Source organism: Python bivittatus, unplaced genomic scaffold (genome assembly GCF_059951505.1).
Source record: "Python bivittatus isolate LINGU-HERP-01145 unplaced genomic scaffold, Pbiv_v1 ctg000080_np1212, whole genome shotgun sequence".
NCBI classification, from domain to species: Eukaryota; Metazoa; Chordata; class Lepidosauria; order Squamata; family Pythonidae; genus Python; species Python bivittatus.
This window is the reverse complement of record NW_028277035.1, coordinates 85,634,471-85,653,680: the sequence shown is the minus strand read 5'-3', so window position 1 is coordinate 85,653,680 and position 19,210 is coordinate 85,634,471. Positions and strand designations below refer to the sequence as shown.

The 19,210-nt window shown below is 46.6% G+C and overlaps 1 protein-coding gene across 4 annotated transcripts in view; it reads left to right on the top strand.

Annotated features, from left to right (window-relative positions):
* Nucleotides 1-197: 197 nt before the first annotated feature.
* The window catches only part of LAMB2 (laminin subunit beta 2), a 55,207-nt gene continuing 36,194 nt past the window's right edge, over nt 198-19,210 (top strand). Inside the window, exons 1-9 of one of the 4 annotated variants that reach the window (XR_015795018.1) lie at nt 198-700; nt 6,005-6,174; nt 7,433-7,568; nt 11,872-11,945; nt 13,177-13,365; nt 13,474-13,537; nt 14,614-14,816; nt 15,851-15,971; nt 17,372-17,560. Coding sequence is in view for 3 of the 4 variants with exons in the window: in XM_088134480.1 (XP_087990606.1) it covers nt 637-700; nt 6,005-6,174; nt 7,433-7,568; nt 11,872-11,945; nt 13,177-13,365; nt 13,474-13,537; nt 14,614-14,816; nt 15,851-15,971; nt 17,372-17,560 (1,210 nt within the window). In the remaining variant the exon portion in view is untranslated. Of the gene's footprint in view, nt 701-6,004; nt 6,175-7,432; nt 7,569-11,871; nt 11,946-13,176; nt 13,366-13,473; nt 13,538-14,613; nt 14,817-15,850; nt 15,972-17,371; nt 17,561-19,210 lie in introns of those variants that run through there. The other 3 variants (XM_088134480.1, XM_088134481.1, XM_088134482.1) reach the window with 3 other exon arrangements.

The window sequence follows — 19,210 nt, the reverse complement described above, 5'->3', positions numbered from 1 at the left end:
TGTAACGATGCCGCCTTCTGTTTGAAAAGGAGTGGAAAAAAGATTCTAAATCGGCAAAGCTGGCTTGCTTTTTAAAATAATCGCCGTAGAGCTTAACACTGAACCTGAAGTAAATATTTTCAGACGCAAATGGCTTGACAGCTCCTCTGGCACGCAGCCAACAAATAAACACACCATTAGGGTCCGAGCAGATCTTCCAAAGCTGCGGACTGTGCAGACCGAGTCTGCAAATGGGTGCGGGCCTGCTTCTGCTTTCGGGCACCACCAGATCCCGGCAGAATCCGGCCCGCGCTTTTCCTTCGGCCCTGTTGCTAACTTTTTCCAACTAAGTTTTAATGTTTGGAGCAGCCGTGACGCCGGCCTGAAACGAGCTGCTTGCTTTTTTTCCCCCCGCGGCGCGGGGTAGGTGAGCGCCAGGGGGCAGCGGCTGCTGGCGGGGCGAGGAAGGTTCCCGGGGAAGAGAGGGTGACCCCGGCCGGCTGCAGAAGCCCGGAGTCAGAGGCGCGGCCTGGGCGAAGCGGAGGGCGGTTCTGCTCTGCCCTGCCCTGCCCTGCCCTGCCCTTGGGATCTCCGGCTCAGGTCCCCCGTCCCAGCAGCATCTCTCGGCTGCCGCCTGCGGACCAGCGTCTTCTCGCCATGGCTCCCTCCAGCCCGGCGGCATCAGGCTCCCCACTGAGAGTGTGGGGTGTGCTACTGGCAGGTGAGTCTCCCTCGCGCCCACCTCGGCTCCCTCTCAGAGATGGGGGAGCGGCCGGCCGGCCTGGCCTGTCAAACCCCGCCGGACATGCCTAGTTGGCGGGAAGAGTTGGTTACACTGGAAGAGAGGAGCCTGCAGCCTCCGGGCTGGGTGGGCGGCAGGGAGGGAGGGAGGGAGGAGGAGAGGAGGCGAAAGGGCCGGGGGCAAGGGCGCCGCCGTGGCTTCGAGGTTTTTCTCTCCTGGGGGGCCGGGGCCCGTTGAGTAGGGCCGAGGGGTCACGGAGAGAGCGGGGAGCTTCTCGGCCGTCCCCGAGCGAGCCACCACCTTCCAGCCCCACAAACACATCCTTCCTCCCGAGCCGGGAATCGACCTGGAGACGAGACTCTCCTCTGAAAGGCGCAGCAGAGGGTTGTCAGTCCGGTTTTGGGTATAGCGATCTGCTCCGAATTACTGTGTGGGGGTTTGGGGCTGCCCGTGATCCCTCTGCTTTCGGGATGAATGGGGGTGGGGGAGTCCCAGCTACTCCTCTAAGTGGGGGGTGGGATTTAATATTCTGGTTTGGGATTGCCCCTTTTATTCTGAACAGGCTGATCTCCTTCCACACTGGCGCAAGAGGCAGAAAATCAACAAGTGCCACTTTCCGAAGGCAGTGATACGATTTTTAATCCGACAGTCCTCTGCTCAAATAACCAGCAGCTCAGTCCTATGGGTGTCTGTGCAGGAGAAAGTCTCAGAGACTGAGAGGGATATTGGAATAAGTGCCCGATTGGGGATGCTGCTCTGAGAGCCAGAGGGCTTGCATCATATCCTCCGTGAGAGTAAATAGTCGAGAAACACCGCCTGCCATAGGAGCAGAGACTAAGCCTCCCTTTACCTCTAAGTGGCATGTGGAATGTGGATTTTTACTCCTTAATTTCCTTGATTCAATTCTCATATTAATAATTGGGATATGAGTCTCATTTGCACGGGATCAGGGTTTTACGCTTGTGAGTATGAGTTTGTGGAATCTTCCCCAACCTTGGCGCCCTCCATACGTAAGGACTTCAACTTCCAGAATATCCATGCTGGGTGGGCAGTTCTGAGAGTTGTAATCCACTTCCAGATTGTTTAAATAATCGTGTGTTTGGTCATGCGGTGGTCTGTCTGTTATGTATTTTTATCTACCTACCCATTAACCTCCACTCTGCATATCTTTTTTTCCTAATTCATCTGGAGTACGTGGAGTGTGTGGTCTGTCCGTTCCTGATTTCCAACCAACCTTGGTTCTGGGGAAGCTGCACACCCGTTTCCACCAGCTGGAGCCTTTGTTCCTGATTCCCTTTGAAGTTTTGGCTCCAGAGGATTTGAGGCTCAGGGAGTTGGCCAGGTGCCTGGAAGCCCGAGAGGGTGATGGGGAGGTTGAAGGATCCTTGCTTGCTGCACCTCCCCAGCAGCTGTAGCCGTCCCAGCTGGGGTGACAGGCTTTAGAAGAAGCAGGTGGATGGAAGAATGCTTTGCATGCCATCCTGCAGTAGGAGATTGGGTAGGGTAGGATGGACAGAAAGTCAGGCCCATGGCATCCAGCAGGACCCACACTTACATGGATGGGATCCCTGCCTGAGGCTGTGTCATCACCTCCCTGCAGCCGCCTCTCAGGAGGAGATGTTCTCTGAAACTCAGCCATCGTTCACAAATTCAACCCTCAGCCCCCACACCCCTGGCCTAGGGCCAGGCTGGCTGAACAACAGAGCCAATCCCTGCGAGGGTTATTTCTGGCAGTGCTGCAGCTTCCGCTCTCAGGCCTAAAGGAAGGGGAGGGGAGGGCGGCTTTGACATTTCTCTTTCCAACCCCACCCTTGCATGAGCCACAGAAACAGGTGGAAGAATTAGGATGAGGAATCTGAAGGAAGGAAGCCCAGTTCTATGTGAAAGATCCGCTAGGATCCTTTAGGGCCAGTAGTGTGAATATTAACCTGTGCCAGCCTGAGGATCACTGAGCTGGTAGCTCCCTGCTGCAGGGCATAGATAGATCCAGACTGGCAAATCGTGATGCTAAAGAGCCACTGCCAGTTTTTGAATCTACAGAGCATGTTGGAGGCCCTCCTCCTCCTTCTCACCATAATATCAAATAGTTTTGAGTTTCATTTTGTAGATGGGGAATGTGACTCACACCAGAGCAAGTTTAAATCATTCCAGGTTTAAAACTAGCTCTGGATGATGAAGATGACAACAACGATGATGATGATGATGGCCTTCGAGTCAGTCTTGATTCCTAGTGACTGCCTGGACAAGCCCCTGCAGTTTGGGGCTTGGCAAATGGCTGGCCCAAGGTCACCCAGCTGGCATCGTGCCCAAGGCAGGACTAGAACTCACCCTCTCCCAGTTTCTAGCCTGGTGCCTTAACCACTACACCAATTTCTGAATTATTACCATTATTTTTTGTTTATTACTTTCTTTGAGTAATTTGAGAAATTTGAGTGGGGCTCTTAAAATCTTTTGTCCAAGGCAGGTTTTTTTTAGTCTCTATCTGCTTAAGCTTAGAGTTTTGATTAATCTGAGTCATGTAGGAATATATCATGCTTTCTTTCTAAACATAAAATTTGGGGGAGGGGAACCATTTGAAAAGCACCTTTTAAATCTGAATAATAAATAAACAAACTGAAGAACACCCATGCTCTGTCTAAAGAAACTCCAAATCTCCATTAAAATGTGATAGTATTCAGGTTTAATAATTTTGCATGTATAAGTAACTTTGTTCTGAATAAAATGATTTAGCCCTCCTCTTCCCCCTTCCTCCCCCATTAGACTGAGAAAGACAGCCCTGGTATGATGGTATGTGATGATGGATGTTAATTGATAGGGGGTTAGGTGTATTTAAGTAAAAAAAAAAAAAAACTTGACTGGGGGCCAGGAGCTGTGGAATGCACAAGACTGTTGAGTGTTTGCCAATCACTCCCTACACATTGTCAAGAAAGAAGAAGTCAAAGCAGCAGATCAAATGGAAAATAAGCTGTGCTTACAGGAAAACCATTACAGTTAAAAAAATAAATAGAATAAAACAGACATTCTTTCAATAAACTATTTCCTCAGGAGTCTGAAAAAAAATACCTATTTCCTAGTAAGAAATAGAATGCGTTGATGATGAGTTTTCTTTAATTTGGGTATTATGCAGCCAACAAAACACTCTGATTTCAGTGAAAATAACCTACATAATTACCTGGAAATCATTTCCATTTAGCCCCCAGGGGACCACTTCTCAGTAAATATGCAGAGGACTTGGCCATACATTTTTCTGATTGAATTTAGTAAATTTTAACCAAGTGCTTAGCTATATCTGCTCTGTGTTTTTTTGTTTGTCCTTCCTTTATTTTCAGAGCTATTTCTTGAACTCTAAATCCTTGCTTTTTCAGAAACCTAGTCTGAGTGCCTCAGTCTGTGCCCCCCACTTGCATTTAACCACAGCACAGTCTTTCCTTGATTATAGCAATTTCCCACTTTGTTCGTATGATGTTTCCTTCATCTCCTCCCCAGCTCATTAGTGAGATAAGCTTAATTTATTTTTAGCTGTAGGGGTGGTATTAAAATAAAGTTTTGCTCTTATTCCCACACCATCCAGTGCTAGCCTTAGGGTGTGGAAAATGTGTTAGGTTTCATTACCCCTGACATGGGAGCCAAACTTAGGTGGTCAGCAGGGGGAGTAAGGCACTTCCTGGGTTTTCAAGCTGATGTGGACACACCTTTTTGGTCACTTCTGGTCAGTTTCTGAATGCTACTGTTCTGCTTTTTGCTTCCTAAAGAACCCTGACTGAAAAGGATCCAGATAATCCATTTCATCCAAGGTCCTCTGAAGCTGCTGCGCAACCACCTTCTCAATCACTTTCCCCAAATAGGGGAGGTTGGATACTGGATGAAAATTGTGGGGTCCAGCAATGGCTTCTTGAGGAGGGGGTGAACCAAAGCCTTCTTAAGAAGTGCAGGAACAACCCCCTCACTCAAGGAGGTTGTCCGGGCCCCTTGTACCCAAGAGGGCCTGTATCACACGAAACAGGGCTGTGGGGTGGCAATCTGCAGATGCAATAAGGGTGGGGGGAGTGCTGTAGCTTTGCCACCCTAACCGCCACTTGATAGGCCTTAGTAGTGGCTCTAACCTGTGTTCAGTCGAGTTCGATATTACCCTTATCAGTAGTCACTGGTTTACTAATAAATACACTAATACAGTGGTACCTCGGGTTACAATCTTAATCCGTTCCATGACTCTGGTCGCAACCCGATTTGGTCGCAACCCGAAGCAAATTTTCCTATAAGGTTCAATGTAATTACCGTTAATCTGTCCGCATCCGCGGACCACGCGGCAGGGGTGGAAAAACGGCCACGGACCACGCGGCAGGGCGGGAAAACGGCCGCGGACCACGTGGCACAGGCGGAAAAATGGCCGCGGGCCACGTGGAACGGCGGAAAATGGCCACGGATCTGGTTCGTAACCCAAGGTAAATTTTTGCGGCTGGAGCTGGTCGCAACCCGAAAAGTTTGTTAGCAGAGGCGTTTGTAACCCGAGGTACCACTTATAATCAATGCAAAACAGTATTGTAAAATGTCACAAAATCTCTGCCATAGTAACACATATTGTTGCGTTCTTTGATTCGTAGAAAATACTGCCTTCTCCAAAACATAGATCACACATTTCCAACAACCATTCCTTAACATCTGGAATAATATCACTTTTCCCATTTCTCAATGTAATTCTTTTAGCCACCCACCATGGTTGATGCAACCATAATTCTTGATAAACAATCAGATTCCAAAGCTTTGATATGTAGTTCAACATCACATCCTTAACATTTAGAGATTTTCCCATAAATCTACTTACGTACATTAATACACTATTCCAAAATAATATCAAATGATCACATATCATATGGGTCGATGGACCCTCAATTTTTTTTCACCTCCAGCATAAAAAAATCTGCTGTCTACAGTTCTAAATACATTCTTTGAGGAGTCCAGTATACCCTAAATACAATTTTTGATGAACCAATTTTTATCTACAGATCTGAGATTTCTTTTTTGATGGCTACTAAATCTGTTTCTTGCCTTAGTCCAGTAACTTGCTCTTGAATAATTATGCAGTGGAAAAAGTCTCTCTTCCAATAATCTTTCAGTTGGAAAACTACTGTTTTGCTTTATCTGAAACTCAGACTTTGCTTTGAGCAAATCAAAATACCGCCAAGTGGAATCTCATTCTCCGCTTGTAATTTGGGGCCCAACGGTTCAGCGTGCCACGTCCTGTCTCCATGGTGAATGTTTCTTTGGCATGTTCTGTCTCCACAGTGCTGGGCAGAGTGCTGTGCCAAGAGCCTGAACATCCCCGTGGCTGTTCCCAAGGCAGCTGCTATCCAGCCACGGGAGATCTGCTCGTCGGCAGGGCTGATCGAGTCTCTGCCACTTCCACCTGTGGCCTGCGACACCCACAGCCTTACTGCATTGTCAGTCATTTGCAGGTGAGTGTTGGAGAGCAAAGGTAGGTGGAAATTATTATTATGGTTGGTCGCACAGTCAGCCAGATGTTTAGACGGGATTTGGCATTTTTATCCACCTATCAAGTCCTTCCCAAGGACCCGGGATAGGCAGATGCTGTTGTTTGATGGTGTTAAAGGTATCGTCGCAGGATGGAAGCTGTCCCAAGTAAAGCTGCCTTTGGCAATTGACTGATGGTGATGACGATGATGATAATTGTGCCTTCAAGTCATTTTTGACTCCTGACGACTGCCTGGACAAGTCCCTGCAGTTTTCTTGGCAAGATTTTTTGGAAGTGGTTTGCCCTTGCCTGCATCCTAGGGATGGGAGAGAGGGACTGGCCCAAGGTCACCCAGCTGGCTTCGTGCCTAGGCAGGACTAGAATTCACAGTCTCCTGGTTTCTAGCTCAGTGCCTTAACCACTACACCAAACTAATAATAATAATAATAATAATAATAATAATAATAGTAATAATAGTAATAATAATAGTATAAAGAAATCTGCTGTTATACCAATCATGATTGGAGCAATACCTAAAGGAGTCCCTCGATATTTTGAAATTTTGAACTTATCAGACCTGAACACCCTAATTTTACAAAAAAAAATACCCTGCTTGAAGCTGCCTATATCCTCAGACGCTACCTTAATAATTCTTAGGTCCTTGGTTAGGACTTGAATTATTAAGTTTTCACCAGTCTTTGACTGTGAATCTAATCGTAGATTACCCATATAATAATATAATAATACAATACAATTAAACTGATATGCCATCCCACTCTCAACGACTCTATAACTGATGATTGGGTAGGGGAGGAGCCAGCATCTGACCTACATTATTTTTAAAAACCAGGAATGTGTACAAATTGCTCCCCCCTCCAAGAGTCCACATGCTGTGCCAGAATGTGGTGGCATACTATTAAATCATGGAGGCATGATTTCCTGACAGTTTTCAAAGGTACGGAAGCCTTCAGAGAGCTTAGAATACCTTTTAAAAACCACACAAATGGCAGACTCCTATGTGAACACTGTACCTCCCGTAGTCATTTTCACTGCATGTTGCTGCTGCAAAAAATTCACCAGCATTCTGCCTTGCAGGGCTCAGAGCTAATTTTTTGCAGCACAACAGCTAATTGCTCTTTCTTTATATGTGATGAAAGCCAAGTTTCCTTCGATGCCAGATTCTCCCCCAAATCCATTTTTACGGGGAGAACAGCCCACACGTGGCTCCATCTCTTTAACAGGATGAGAAAAAGTGTTTTGTGTGCGACTCACGCCGACCTTATGATCCTGTGTCCAACCGTAACAGCCATCGCATTGAGAACGTGATCACTGCCTTTGCCCGCCATCGCAAGAAGACCTGGTGGCAGTCAGAGAATGGTAAGAAATGGAAGTCTCCATACATAAATGCCAGGGTGACGTGTTTACACTTTGACATTTTAAATTTTTGAGGAGCTGTACAGGCAAACATCAATGCAGATAAGTTGCCTGATCTTTAAGGTGTCAGTTGCATTTGGAAGTACTGCCAGTTGCCATGGTCATCCAGTTGATTGGGAACATCAATCATTTTTCAATACATAGAGTCATAGATCATTACATAAATTAAAACAAGATTTGGTCACTGGCTGATCTGCAAACCAGCAGTAGGATCTCTGGCAGGGAGAGGGCAGTGGTACCTTGTGGGGGTTGGCCACCAGTGGTCCTTAGCCCAATGTTAAAAACCCCTTGCCAGTGAGCAGTTCAGACCTCTGACAAGAGCAATCTGTTTTTCCCTGTAAGCTATTACATGAAGACAACCAGAGAAAGAAAAGGATTTCTGGAAAAGACGCAGAAACAAAAAAGAAAAAGCAGGTGTCAGAAAGAAAAAAAAAAAGTTTACCTTTTACCTCTGCCCTTACTCATAATTTGTTTTGGCTCAGCCCACCATCATCTTGCGTACCCACCTCCAAAGATTACTCCTGAGGGAATGAAGCACTTGGCAGGAAAAAAAAAAGACGTTTGGCTGTTCCTGGTCAAACCAAAGCCAAATAGATTTCAGGCTTAGCGTATCGCTGTTTTTACTACAACTCTAAAATCTTGGATAGGATGTTAGGGAAATTTATCTGGATTATCTAGACTCTTTTCAGTCAGGATTCAGGCTGGGATATAGTACCTGGATCTCTCAGCAGCTTTTGATACCATCAACCAGGGTATCTTGCTGGACTGGCTCTGGGGACTGGGAGTGGGGGGCACTGTTTTGTAGTGGTTCTCCTCCTTTCTCCATGGCTGGTACCAGTCAGTGCTGGTGGGGAAGGAGAGATCCAGCCCTAGGCACCTATCATGTGGGGTGCCTCAGGGCTCAAGTCTCTCTCCCCTCTTATTTAACATCTGTATGAAGCCACTGGGAGAAGTCATCTGCTGGCATGGGGTTTGGTGTCATCACTACGCTGATGATACCCAATTATACTTCTCTACCCCATGCTGGGCAAGTGATGCTGTTCAGGTTGTGGCTCAGTGCCTGGAGGCTGTAAGGACCTGGATGGGGAGAAACTGGCTGTGACTCAACCCTAGTAAGATGGAATGGTTGTGGGTTTTGGCCCCCAGGGTCAGGAGAGTTAATATCTCTGACTCTGGATGGGGTAACACTTCCCCGTACAGATCTGGGGTGCAATTTGGGGGTCCTCTTGGACTTACAGCTCCAGCTAGAAGAGCAAGTGGCAGCCATGGCTAGGGGGCCCTTTGCATAAATCTGTCTTGTGCGCCAATTGCCCCCCTTCCTGGACCGGGAGGCCTTGCTTACAGTCACCCATGCCTTAGTCACCCCCTGTTTGGATTGCTGTGATGCATTCTACATGGGGCTGCCCTTGAAGACCATCCAGAAACTGCAACTGGTCCAGAATGCAGCAGCACACGGTTTTGGGTATCCTGCAGTTCACCCAAGTAACACCATTGCTGCATGAGCTGCACTGGCTTCCATTTGCTTTCCGGGTGCAATTCACGATGCTGGTTATCACCTTTAAAGCCCTACATGGCACAGGGCCAGGTTACTTGTGGGACCACCTCTCCCTGAGCGTATCCGTCTGTCCTACTAGGTCAGATAGGGTGGGTGCACTCCAGGTCCCCTCCCTTAAACTTTGGCATCTGACGGGACCTCAGAGGCGTGCCTTCTTGGTGGCCGCCCCAGTCCTTTGGAACAGCCTCCCACAGGAGATCAGATAGATCCCTACCCTTTTAGCCTTCTGGAGGGCCATGAAGACCTGGCTCTTCCCCCAAGCATTGGGCTAGGATGAGGTGCTGAGCTGTGAAGATGTTTGGTCTGGCACCTGTGTGGAAGGGTATGTTTTTAACTGTTTTATGGATTGTAGTAAGCCATCTAGAGTCATTGTATGAGATAGGCAGCCATATAAGTCCTGTAAGTAAATAAACAAATAAATAAAACATGACCTCCAAAGTAGAGCACCATAAATGTTCTCAAGCTATCTCAGCCACACTGAAATATAAGTGATGTCATCTGGATGGGCTTAGGAAACAGTTAGCAGGTCAACCTTACGGCAGGGCAAAGAGATTATGTGGATTGCTGCTAGCCAAAAGATGTTGTGCAATGTCTTCCTCAATAGATTATTTGAGGAAAGAAAAAAGATGGAAGAAATAGTAAGAAAACATTAGAAAGCTATCATGGTGTGAAAAAACATCTGCCTCCCCCAATTAAATGTCATCCATGAGGCTGGATGACTGCAGAAAATTTATCTCTTTATTAGACTTTAGATTTATTACACTATTAGATTTATTGCTGAATACTACATTATTTTGGCAGTTTACCATAACCTATGAAATGAAAGCCACAACAACTGAAGATCAAAATCATGAATAAATCAAAAGCCTTTCCAAAACAGGTGCATTAAGGCCTTTTTAAAGGTAGCAAGGGACACATCAGAAAGCAGTCTGAGGCTACACAGCCTCTGGTGCCCAAATGGCTCTTCAGATCCTTTAGAACAGGGTTCCTCAACCTTGGCGACTTGAAGATGTGTGGACTTCAGCTTCCAGAATTCCCCAGCCAGCCATGTTGAAGTCCACACATCTTCAAGTCGCCAAGGTTGAGGAACCCTGCTTTAGAACACAATCCTCTGTGAGGGGAAATGGGAGGGGAAGGTGATGGGAGTTGGATTGCCTCCCCTTACGCCTGATGTACGTAAGGGTGTTATAAGCTGTCTACCAGCAGGACTCCTAGATATCCATGGACACATTCTTCCTTGCTGCTCCATGTTTCCCTGCAGCAAGCCAGCCCCACAATCAGATCAAGGGAGCGTGCCCTGGATCTGCGTGTTCTTTGTTCAGAATATGTCACTGCTGAGGCAGCAGCAGGACAGAGGGCTTCCCCAGAGTCCTATTGCTTTCCTTTTTCTCCCACGCAGGGGAAATGCTGAATCATAGTCAACCAAGTCCCTTCATCCTCTGGTTTTTGCCCGGTGGGGGTGGGAGCTCATATAGGAAGAGCCAGCTACTCAGAGGGACTGAGCACCAATAACTGACTTCTGGCAGCCAGACTGTCTCTCTCTGGATCCAAGAACACCCACGCAGTGCACAGCTCAAGTCTCCTCAATCAGGTCTCCTTGTTTCCACAAGGTTCTCTGGTGCTCCTTCTGCATAGACTCATCTGGAGTTGCTCTCATGCTTCGTTCCAGATTACTCCTGAGGGGTGGATGGGGAGGATCTTTTTTTTCCACTCTTAGCTTTAAAAAAACAACAGGGAGGCAATTTGCAGCCAAAAAGAAGGCAATCAAAACAACAGTTTGCTTAGAATATTTACCCTACAGCAATATTTTATCCACCTGATAGTGTTTTGTGCAATGTGGACTACTGCATTTTATATATGTATCTTCAAAAAGTTCAAAAAGAAGTTTTTATGTTGTTCCTAAAAAGGAATTAAGAGAAGGCTGCTTGGATTGGGGGAGCTATTTAAGAAAAGGATTGCACAGTTCTAGGGAAGTGAAATAGAACTAACTTTTTGTTAGTTTGCAAGTAAGCATTGTGTACATATGTATATCATTAATTTAAGATACTAATGCCCTGTATTTATTTTGTTTTGTTTTTGAACCACGCCTCCAAGGAAGCTAGCAAACTCAGTTATAAAAATTAATACATAAAATAATCCCATATAGTTCCTATACAGTAATATTATCTGGAGTTGCTCTCTGCATCATGAAAGCAGGTATGCTAATGGGTTCATTTCTTTGGAGCTCAGCTCTGTCTCACTCAATGGCAGAGTCTTATTAGATTGCCTAAATTCAGGAATTCCTCCCTTACCAACTGTATGGCTTACCAGATAGTCATGGTGTGTGTGGGGAGGGGGGCTTTGTTAAAAGAGGTCTGCCTTCAGTGTCAGCTATTGGGATGGGATTTTGGCAACTGCTGGAGCTGAGGTATCCTTGCATGTTGTATATATGGGGGGAGGAGGGGGGCATTTGTTATGGTTCTTGGATTTTTCCATGGCTCCTAGAAGATACCCAGCATAGCTTGGATGGGAAGAATTGCAGTAGTGGGCCAGCTGTCTTTCAGGAAATTGGGCCATTACCATTATTGATTTTCTAGAATGAGAATCCTAGTATGCTTCCCAGGAATCTTGGATCCCTTCCAAAATCAGGTCAGAAGCCATTACCCTGATATTTTTCTGGGGCCCACCACCATCAATCTCTTTATTCTCTAGGAGTGGAGCAGGTCAGTATCCGCCTGGACTTAGAGGCTGAATTCCACTTCACACACTTAATCATGACTTTCAAGGTATGTTCCATTTGACAATAGATGGCTTCTTCTCCAGTAGAGGGTTCCAGAATGCCTTCTTCATTGAGAAGCATGAATGAATTTCTGTTTGGGGAGCCTTTGTTGCCTTATGCAGTTCTTCACAGGGAGGATCTATAGGTAAATCACAGAATGGATGCACCTGTCCATGCAGAATTTCGTGTCTGCAGCATGTAAGGCAACACCTTTGTATGCAGTTTCCTATAAGACAAAAATTCCATTCTGTACAACAAGCCATTGTCTACAAATGATTCTTTAATGAGTTTCTACCTATGAAACATAGGAAAAAGTCTTATAAAACTATTTTGTAAAAGACCAAATTAAATCTGTTACATCTATTGTGTTAGCATATATAGTTAGCACTTGATTTGATAGATTATTGAGGGGAAGATGTGTCCACTAAAGATGATTGTCTGTTAAATTCCCTTCTCTTCCCTCCCCTCCCTCCTCTCAGGGAACCCCCGCTTCCAGCATCCCAGCTCAGTATAGCTCTGTTCATTATATTTTGTCCATTAAATATGAGATCCATAAATCTCAAGGGTTGACCATACCCTTAATAGCGTACCGCAACCTAGAAATCTAGGGTCATGTAGAGATGACCTTGGAGAAAATCTGTGGCAACCATTAGTAAAACGTAGCCCAGGCAAACAGAAAGTGTGAGAAAGAAACACAAGATTGCCCTATCTTGATTCTCTTTGGTATAGGGAGGGAAGGGGAAATGTTATCAGGCTTTCAAGAGATTCTATTATTATAGCCTGTATCAATAAAGTAAAGCTCTAGAATTTTTTGTGATACCTGTTTCTTGACCTGACCTATCTTGAAGGGCTGATAAGCCTTTACCTAAAATATATGAGCGTAGAGCCCAGTTCACCCATGTTTATTTATTCCTTTACCATTGTCACAACTCATTATTTTATTTATTTATGAAATTTATACACTACCTCAATCCAACTGAACTCTAGGCAAGTTATAACCTAGACAATTGATAATGACGACGATTATGGTTATGATGCTACTACTACTGCTACTACTAATAATAATATAATATTTCAAATACAAATAAGATAGAATTATAATAACAACTAAAAGCTGAACAAAATGAAAACACTTCAAAGGATGGCCCGCACACAGAGTGATTCTTGTAGATCTCCAGCCCAATTTGGACTGACTTGTTGGGTGACTGTTCTGGGCACAATTGTTTCTACCCCCGCAGACCTTCCGACCTGCAGCCATGCTGGTGGAACGCTCAGCAGACTTTGGCCGCACCTGGCAGGTGTACCGCTACTTTGCCTATGACTGTGCAGCATCCTTCCCCACTGCATCCCGTGGACCCTTGAGACGAGTGGATGATGTTATCTGTGAGTCACGATACTCAGAAATTGAACCTTCTACAGAAGGGGAGGTGAGTGTGATCCCTAGCTTCAGGACTGCAAAGTTGAGTACTCAGAGCTATTGCACTCAATCAGGGCTCCTTGTCTTCTCCATGTTATGTCTTTCTTCTTTGCTTTAGGTCATCTACAGAGTGCTGGATCCAGCTATTCAAATCCATGACCCCTACAGTCCAAAAATTCAGAGTGAGTTTTTTTATTGACTCTGGGCTGAAGAGAGTAGAGCATTGGTTTGAGATGCAAAAAGGATAGCCACTCAATGTATCCCACCTCCCTTTGAGAGTTTTGGAGCTGGACCATGTCCCAAATATTGCAAACTCTTTTCTGTTCCAGATTTATTTCAGGAAAAACCCAAACAGCTAGGTTAGCATGTTCTGGGGAAAAAATGGAATGTTCCAGGGAACATTGGAGCGTTCAAGGAATGGACCACACCATTTTGCATGCAACTTTCGCTATTTTGGTGCCATCCAGATGTGTTGAGGTTACAACTTCCCCTGTTGTGGGGAGATGGGCGGGGACAAGTCTATTAAATAAATAAATAAATAAACAAACTTCTAAAATTCTCAGCCGGCATGGCAGTTGTGATGAGAATATATTTGAAAGTCACCTGTTTGGGGAAGGCCATTCTCAGTTTTTAAATGTCGGCATGTTGATCACATATCCAGAATGCTCTGCTGGAGTATTTTAAGCAGAAACTGCATAGCCATTTATCATGGGCCCTTAAGGGATTTCTTGCATTGGCAGAGAAAGGATTATGAAATGACTTTTCCGACTTTTCCAGTCCTTTTCCAATGCTGTGATTCTTCTGAAAAATATATATATCCCACTAGACCCAAGATACTGAGTAAACATGCTGTCACCACAAGAATCTCTTCCCAAAGAGAATATATCCTAGACCAGTGTATGTAGTGCGCACACACACAGATGTACACATATATGCACATACAGACAGACAGAGAGGGAGGTAGAGATTTATTTAGCTAACTAGGTAGTTCACTGTGACCCCAGGGCAATCTGCAGCTGCCCTTGTCTTCTGTCCTATTTCAGGCTGGTTAATTTTGGCCCTTGATGTATTTTTGCTGCAGCAATTACTCTGTTGGCTCTGAGGATCTGTCTGGGAATTCACGATCCCTTGCCTTCTCTCCTCCCTAGTATGATGCACATTTTTCTGATTCTAGCTGAGACTTTGCAGAAGCCAGACAGTCCAAAATGTCTCACCACAATCTTATGATCTTCCTGCATCTCATGATTTCAATGCCCAGATCTCCTGAAAGTCACCAACCTGAGGATGAACTTGACTAAATTGCACACTCTGGGAGATAACCTCTTGGATTCACGCCGGGAAATCAAGGAGAAGTACTACTATGCGGTGTATGAGATGGTGCTGCGCGGCAACTGCTTCTGCTACGGGCATGCCTCGGAATGTGCCCCTCTCGCTGGCAGACCTGCTGCTGTTGAAGGCATGGTAAGGCTTCCTGATACAAGCCTGCAGGCACAGATAACACCGTGCTCCCCTGGCCCCCGTCATCAGATGTGCCCATCCTTACAAATCTGGATTTGCCTTAAAGAGCTACATGTGAGGGAAATATTCAACAAATTCTTCTGTTAATGCAAAACTAGAAGCTGTTCTTGCTGAAAAAGCTGTGGTGCTGCTACGCCCCACAAAGGCACTGATCGGATTTAGAACCACTTAGTTTGGGCAAGATGTTTTCCAGCCAGCTGGATCTCTTGATCTCTCTCTTCAAGAACTATACATTGATGCGTCTACGTTAGAGTGGGCAACATGTAGCCCCAGGGCACATGTGGTTCCCCATCTACCATTTTTCCTCTGAGAAAAGGCCTCCATTCCCATATCATGCTATCAATAATATGATATTTTATGGTCCTTTTAAACCCCCCCCCCCAAAAAAAACCCTCCACAAAAGTGTGAAGTTTCTGCAGGGCTTACTGTAGCTATCTCACTTCAAATCCCATTCCACCTCCCCAAATGAAAACACTTTCCAAAATGTCATCCCCTCCCCTTTGGGCTGCCACCAGTACAAATGCTGTTCCCTCTGGAGGCCAGTGAAAACAATTCTTTTAAAAGTAAAATATAGCCCCCGGTAGAGAAGCATTGCCTGCCCCAGTCTGCATACTGCTGAATCAGTAGAGGTTGCAGTTCATGCACACTTTCTGGACTTCTGTGGTGGAAGAAAGGCAAGAGATAAATAAACTAAGGCTGGAAAAAAACCCATTCAGATTTGGCTTTTCCTTCCAGACCAGAGGACTGTGCTCTTTTGTCTTATGAGGTTTTCCATGTCACCCTAAGGGCCAGCTTCATATTCTTTTAAAAGCCTTTTCACAGGATGCCACAATCTGTGCCAGAAACGAAATGCCCCATTTTTGCATGGGGCTGTCCCAAACCTACCGAATAGATACCTACAATGTGACCCTTGTCTGTGCTTGTGGAGGGTCTGTCTGTTGAGGTTTGCATTGCCCCCTTTGTTTGTCTGCCAACAGGTACATGGTCGCTGTGTCTGCAAGCACAACACCAAAGGGCTGAACTGTGAGCTGTGCAGTGACTTTTACCATGAGCTGCCCTGGCGCCCAGCTGAGGGACGCCGCACAAATGCCTGCAAGAGTGAGTGTGTGTGAAAACAGTGGTGCCTCTAAAGACAACTTTGGGAAGACTCTGAGGCCAGAAATAGCTGTGCCCTCCCAAAACTTTTATGTAGAGGAGCCCTAGTGGAGGGGGTGTTGTCAGTAAAGGGACATACTCTACCATTTCTCATTATAAGACATTTATCAGGGTAGAAGGCTAAGGGATCTCGTAGCCCGAGGCCCTCCACCTGAGGGGTCTAGTAGCCCGAGGCCCTCCGCCTGAGGGGTCTAGTAGCCCGAGGCCCTCCGCCTGAGGGGTCTAGTAGCCCGAGGCCCTCCGCCTGAGGGGTCTAGTAGCCCGAGGCCCTCCGCCTGAGGGGTCTAGTAGCCCGAGGCCCTCCGCCTGAGGGGTCTAGTAGCCCGAGGCCCTCCGCCTGAGGGGTCTAGTAGCCCGAGGCCCTCCGCCTGAGGGGTCTAGTAGCCCGAGGCCCTCCGCCTGAGGGGTCTAGTAGCCCGAGGCCCTCCGCCTGAGGGGTCTAGTAGCCCGAGGCCCTCCGCCTGAGGGGTCTAGTAGCCCGAGGCCCTCCGCCTGAGGGGTCTAGTAGCCCGAGGCCCTCCGCCTGAGGGGTCTAGTAGCCCGAGGCCCTCCGCCTGAGGGGTCTAGTAGCCCGAGGCCCTCCGCCTGAGGGGTCTAGTAGCCCGAGGCCCTCCGCCTGAGGGGTCTAGTAGCCCGAGGCCCTCCGCCTGAGGGGTCTAGTAGCCCGAGGCCCTCTGCCTGAGGGGTCTAGTAGCTCGAGGCCCTCCGCCTGAGGGGACTAGTAGCTCGAGGCCCTCCAGAGGTTACTGGACAGTCACTCCCAGCAAACACTGTGAGCATGGCCTATAGTGAGGAATGCTGGGAGTCAAAGTTTAGCAGCATCTGGAAGACCACAGGTTTCTTCCCTATGGGCTTTGAAATGAGCACATATTAACGAGGGGGCAGCAGAACAGAAGCAACTTGTCAATTATTCAACATAGTGTTTTATACGCACAGAAAGACTTAAGTACAAACATTGGATGAATTCTTATGTGGTAGCAGCTTCCACAGGGCCCTGGTAAAGCAGATCCTACAGGATTTTTGACACACGTATGCAAGGAAACAAATTATGTGCAGGAAATTCTTATATGTGAAAGTGTCCAGAGATGGGATATCTCAGGTGTTTGGGACAGATTTTAGCATCTATTCACTCTTGTGTGCATAGACTGCTGGCTGGGGTCAGCTTCTTCATCACCACAAGGAAGCAAGGAAGGTTAAGGGGTAGCCTCTACCTTCTAGCCAGGTAACAATAGAGGGGAGGTATCTTTGTGCTCTCGTGGGTGCTGTTTCTGATATGTTTGGAGGCTGGGAAGTGCTATCGGCTGATGGCGTCTGAAGTGCTTTTGCCCTCTTGCTTTCCTCAGAGTGCAACTGCAATGAACACTCCCACCGGTGCCACTTTGACATGGCTGTGTACCTGGCCACGGGCAACTCCAGTGGTGGTGTCTGTGATGAATGCCAGCACAACACCATGGGCCATCACTGCCAGATCTGCAAACCATTCTACTATAAGGATCCCACCAAGGACATTCGTGACCCTGGCGTGTGCCAAGGTGAGGGGGTGCTACACATGGGGCTGTGGGCAGAAGAAATGGACTCGGGATCTGAGGGTCTCCAGGAACAGAAGGATTCTCTTGTGGACAAGCACCAGTCCTCGGTGCTGGGAAAGGAGAGTTGGGGGATGAGAGTGTACAGGCATCTATCCCCTGATATTTCTGGGTCCTATATGTCTTTGAACCTCTGTTGAAGATTCAACCCTTAAGGGTCATGTGAAATGTCATATCCTAATTTAGACCATGAAAGTGGGGGATTTAGGAGCAGCTGGGCCACAGCAGGCAGGGTGGTGACAAAGTGACATGAGAATGAGTGGGGCTGGGACTTCTGTGGGAGTTTTTGTTTTGTGGAGCTTTTTAAAAAGAAATCCTTTGGAACTATTAAGTTGTTTTGGATTGTCAGCCTTACCAGGTAGACTGGACAGGAAACATGACCAGATAAACTAATTCTACTTTATTGTAAGGCTACATTAACAGAATCTTGCAAGTCTGAAAGTACAGTTCTCCCGCCATCACCTTTACAGCCAGAGAACTGAGGGAGGGTCTCTTCTGAGCCTCTTGTCCTGCTCATTGTCCAGCTGTGGGCTTAGCTGTCTCTTATCTGACTGCTCCCTAGGCAGCGTCTCTGGGCCCGTTCTCCCAAGGTCATTCCCACATACCATTACATGGGTAGAGAAATTTTCCTGCCTGTTTTTATTTATTTATTTATTTATTTGGCAGATGTTATCTAGAGTTATATGACATGACTCTGGGAGGTGTACAAACACAGCAACAAGTAAAACAATATAGCCAATCTTAAAACACTAAACATATATCAAAATAAAACATGAAAATGCCAAGATTGTGGGAGAATAACAATCACCTAATGTCATAGAACCACCTTGCAGGATCCCCATGGGATCTCCAAGATTGCTGGAAAAACCACGTTTTAAGGGCTTTCTGGAAGGCTAACAAGGATGAGGCCAACCTCACCTCAGGGGGCAATGATGTTCCAGAGCGTGGGAGCCACAGCAGAAAAGACACATCTTCTGGGTCCCACCAGATGAAATTCCTCAGCAAACAGGACCTGTAGCATACCTCTCCTGTTGCAGCTGATGGGACAGGCAGATGTAATTGGGAAGAGGTGGTCCCTGAAATAACCTCGTCCCACACCATGTAGAGCTTTAAAGGTCAAAATCAGCACCTTGAATTGCACCTGGAAGCAGACTGGAAGCCAATGCAGCTGGCAGAGCAGAGGTGCAACTTGTGCGATCCTAGGGGCACACATAACTGTCCACACAGCCGCATTCTGCACCAGCTGAAGCTTCCAGATGCTCTTCAAGGGCAGCTCCATGTAGAGCACATTACAGTAATTCACTCTGGAGGTGAGCAGGGTGTGAGTAACTGTGAGTTTTCCTACCAGCTTTCATTCAATGTGGTAAATTGCTTTTGAACTTCTTTCAAAAAGGAGAAATAGTTCTCAGGAAATTGTAGCGTTTGGCACTTACTCAGTGGCAAAGTAGCTAAGAGGGTATGCCCAACTGTCCTCTTTTTATTCAGTCATCTCACTAGCGTCAGCAGTCTTCTGGCTCTTCATGCTTCAGTGAGATTCCTAAGGAAGAGAGAGGAAATTTCTCCCATGGGGCTTTTTAGGAGCAGAACTTTGGTCAC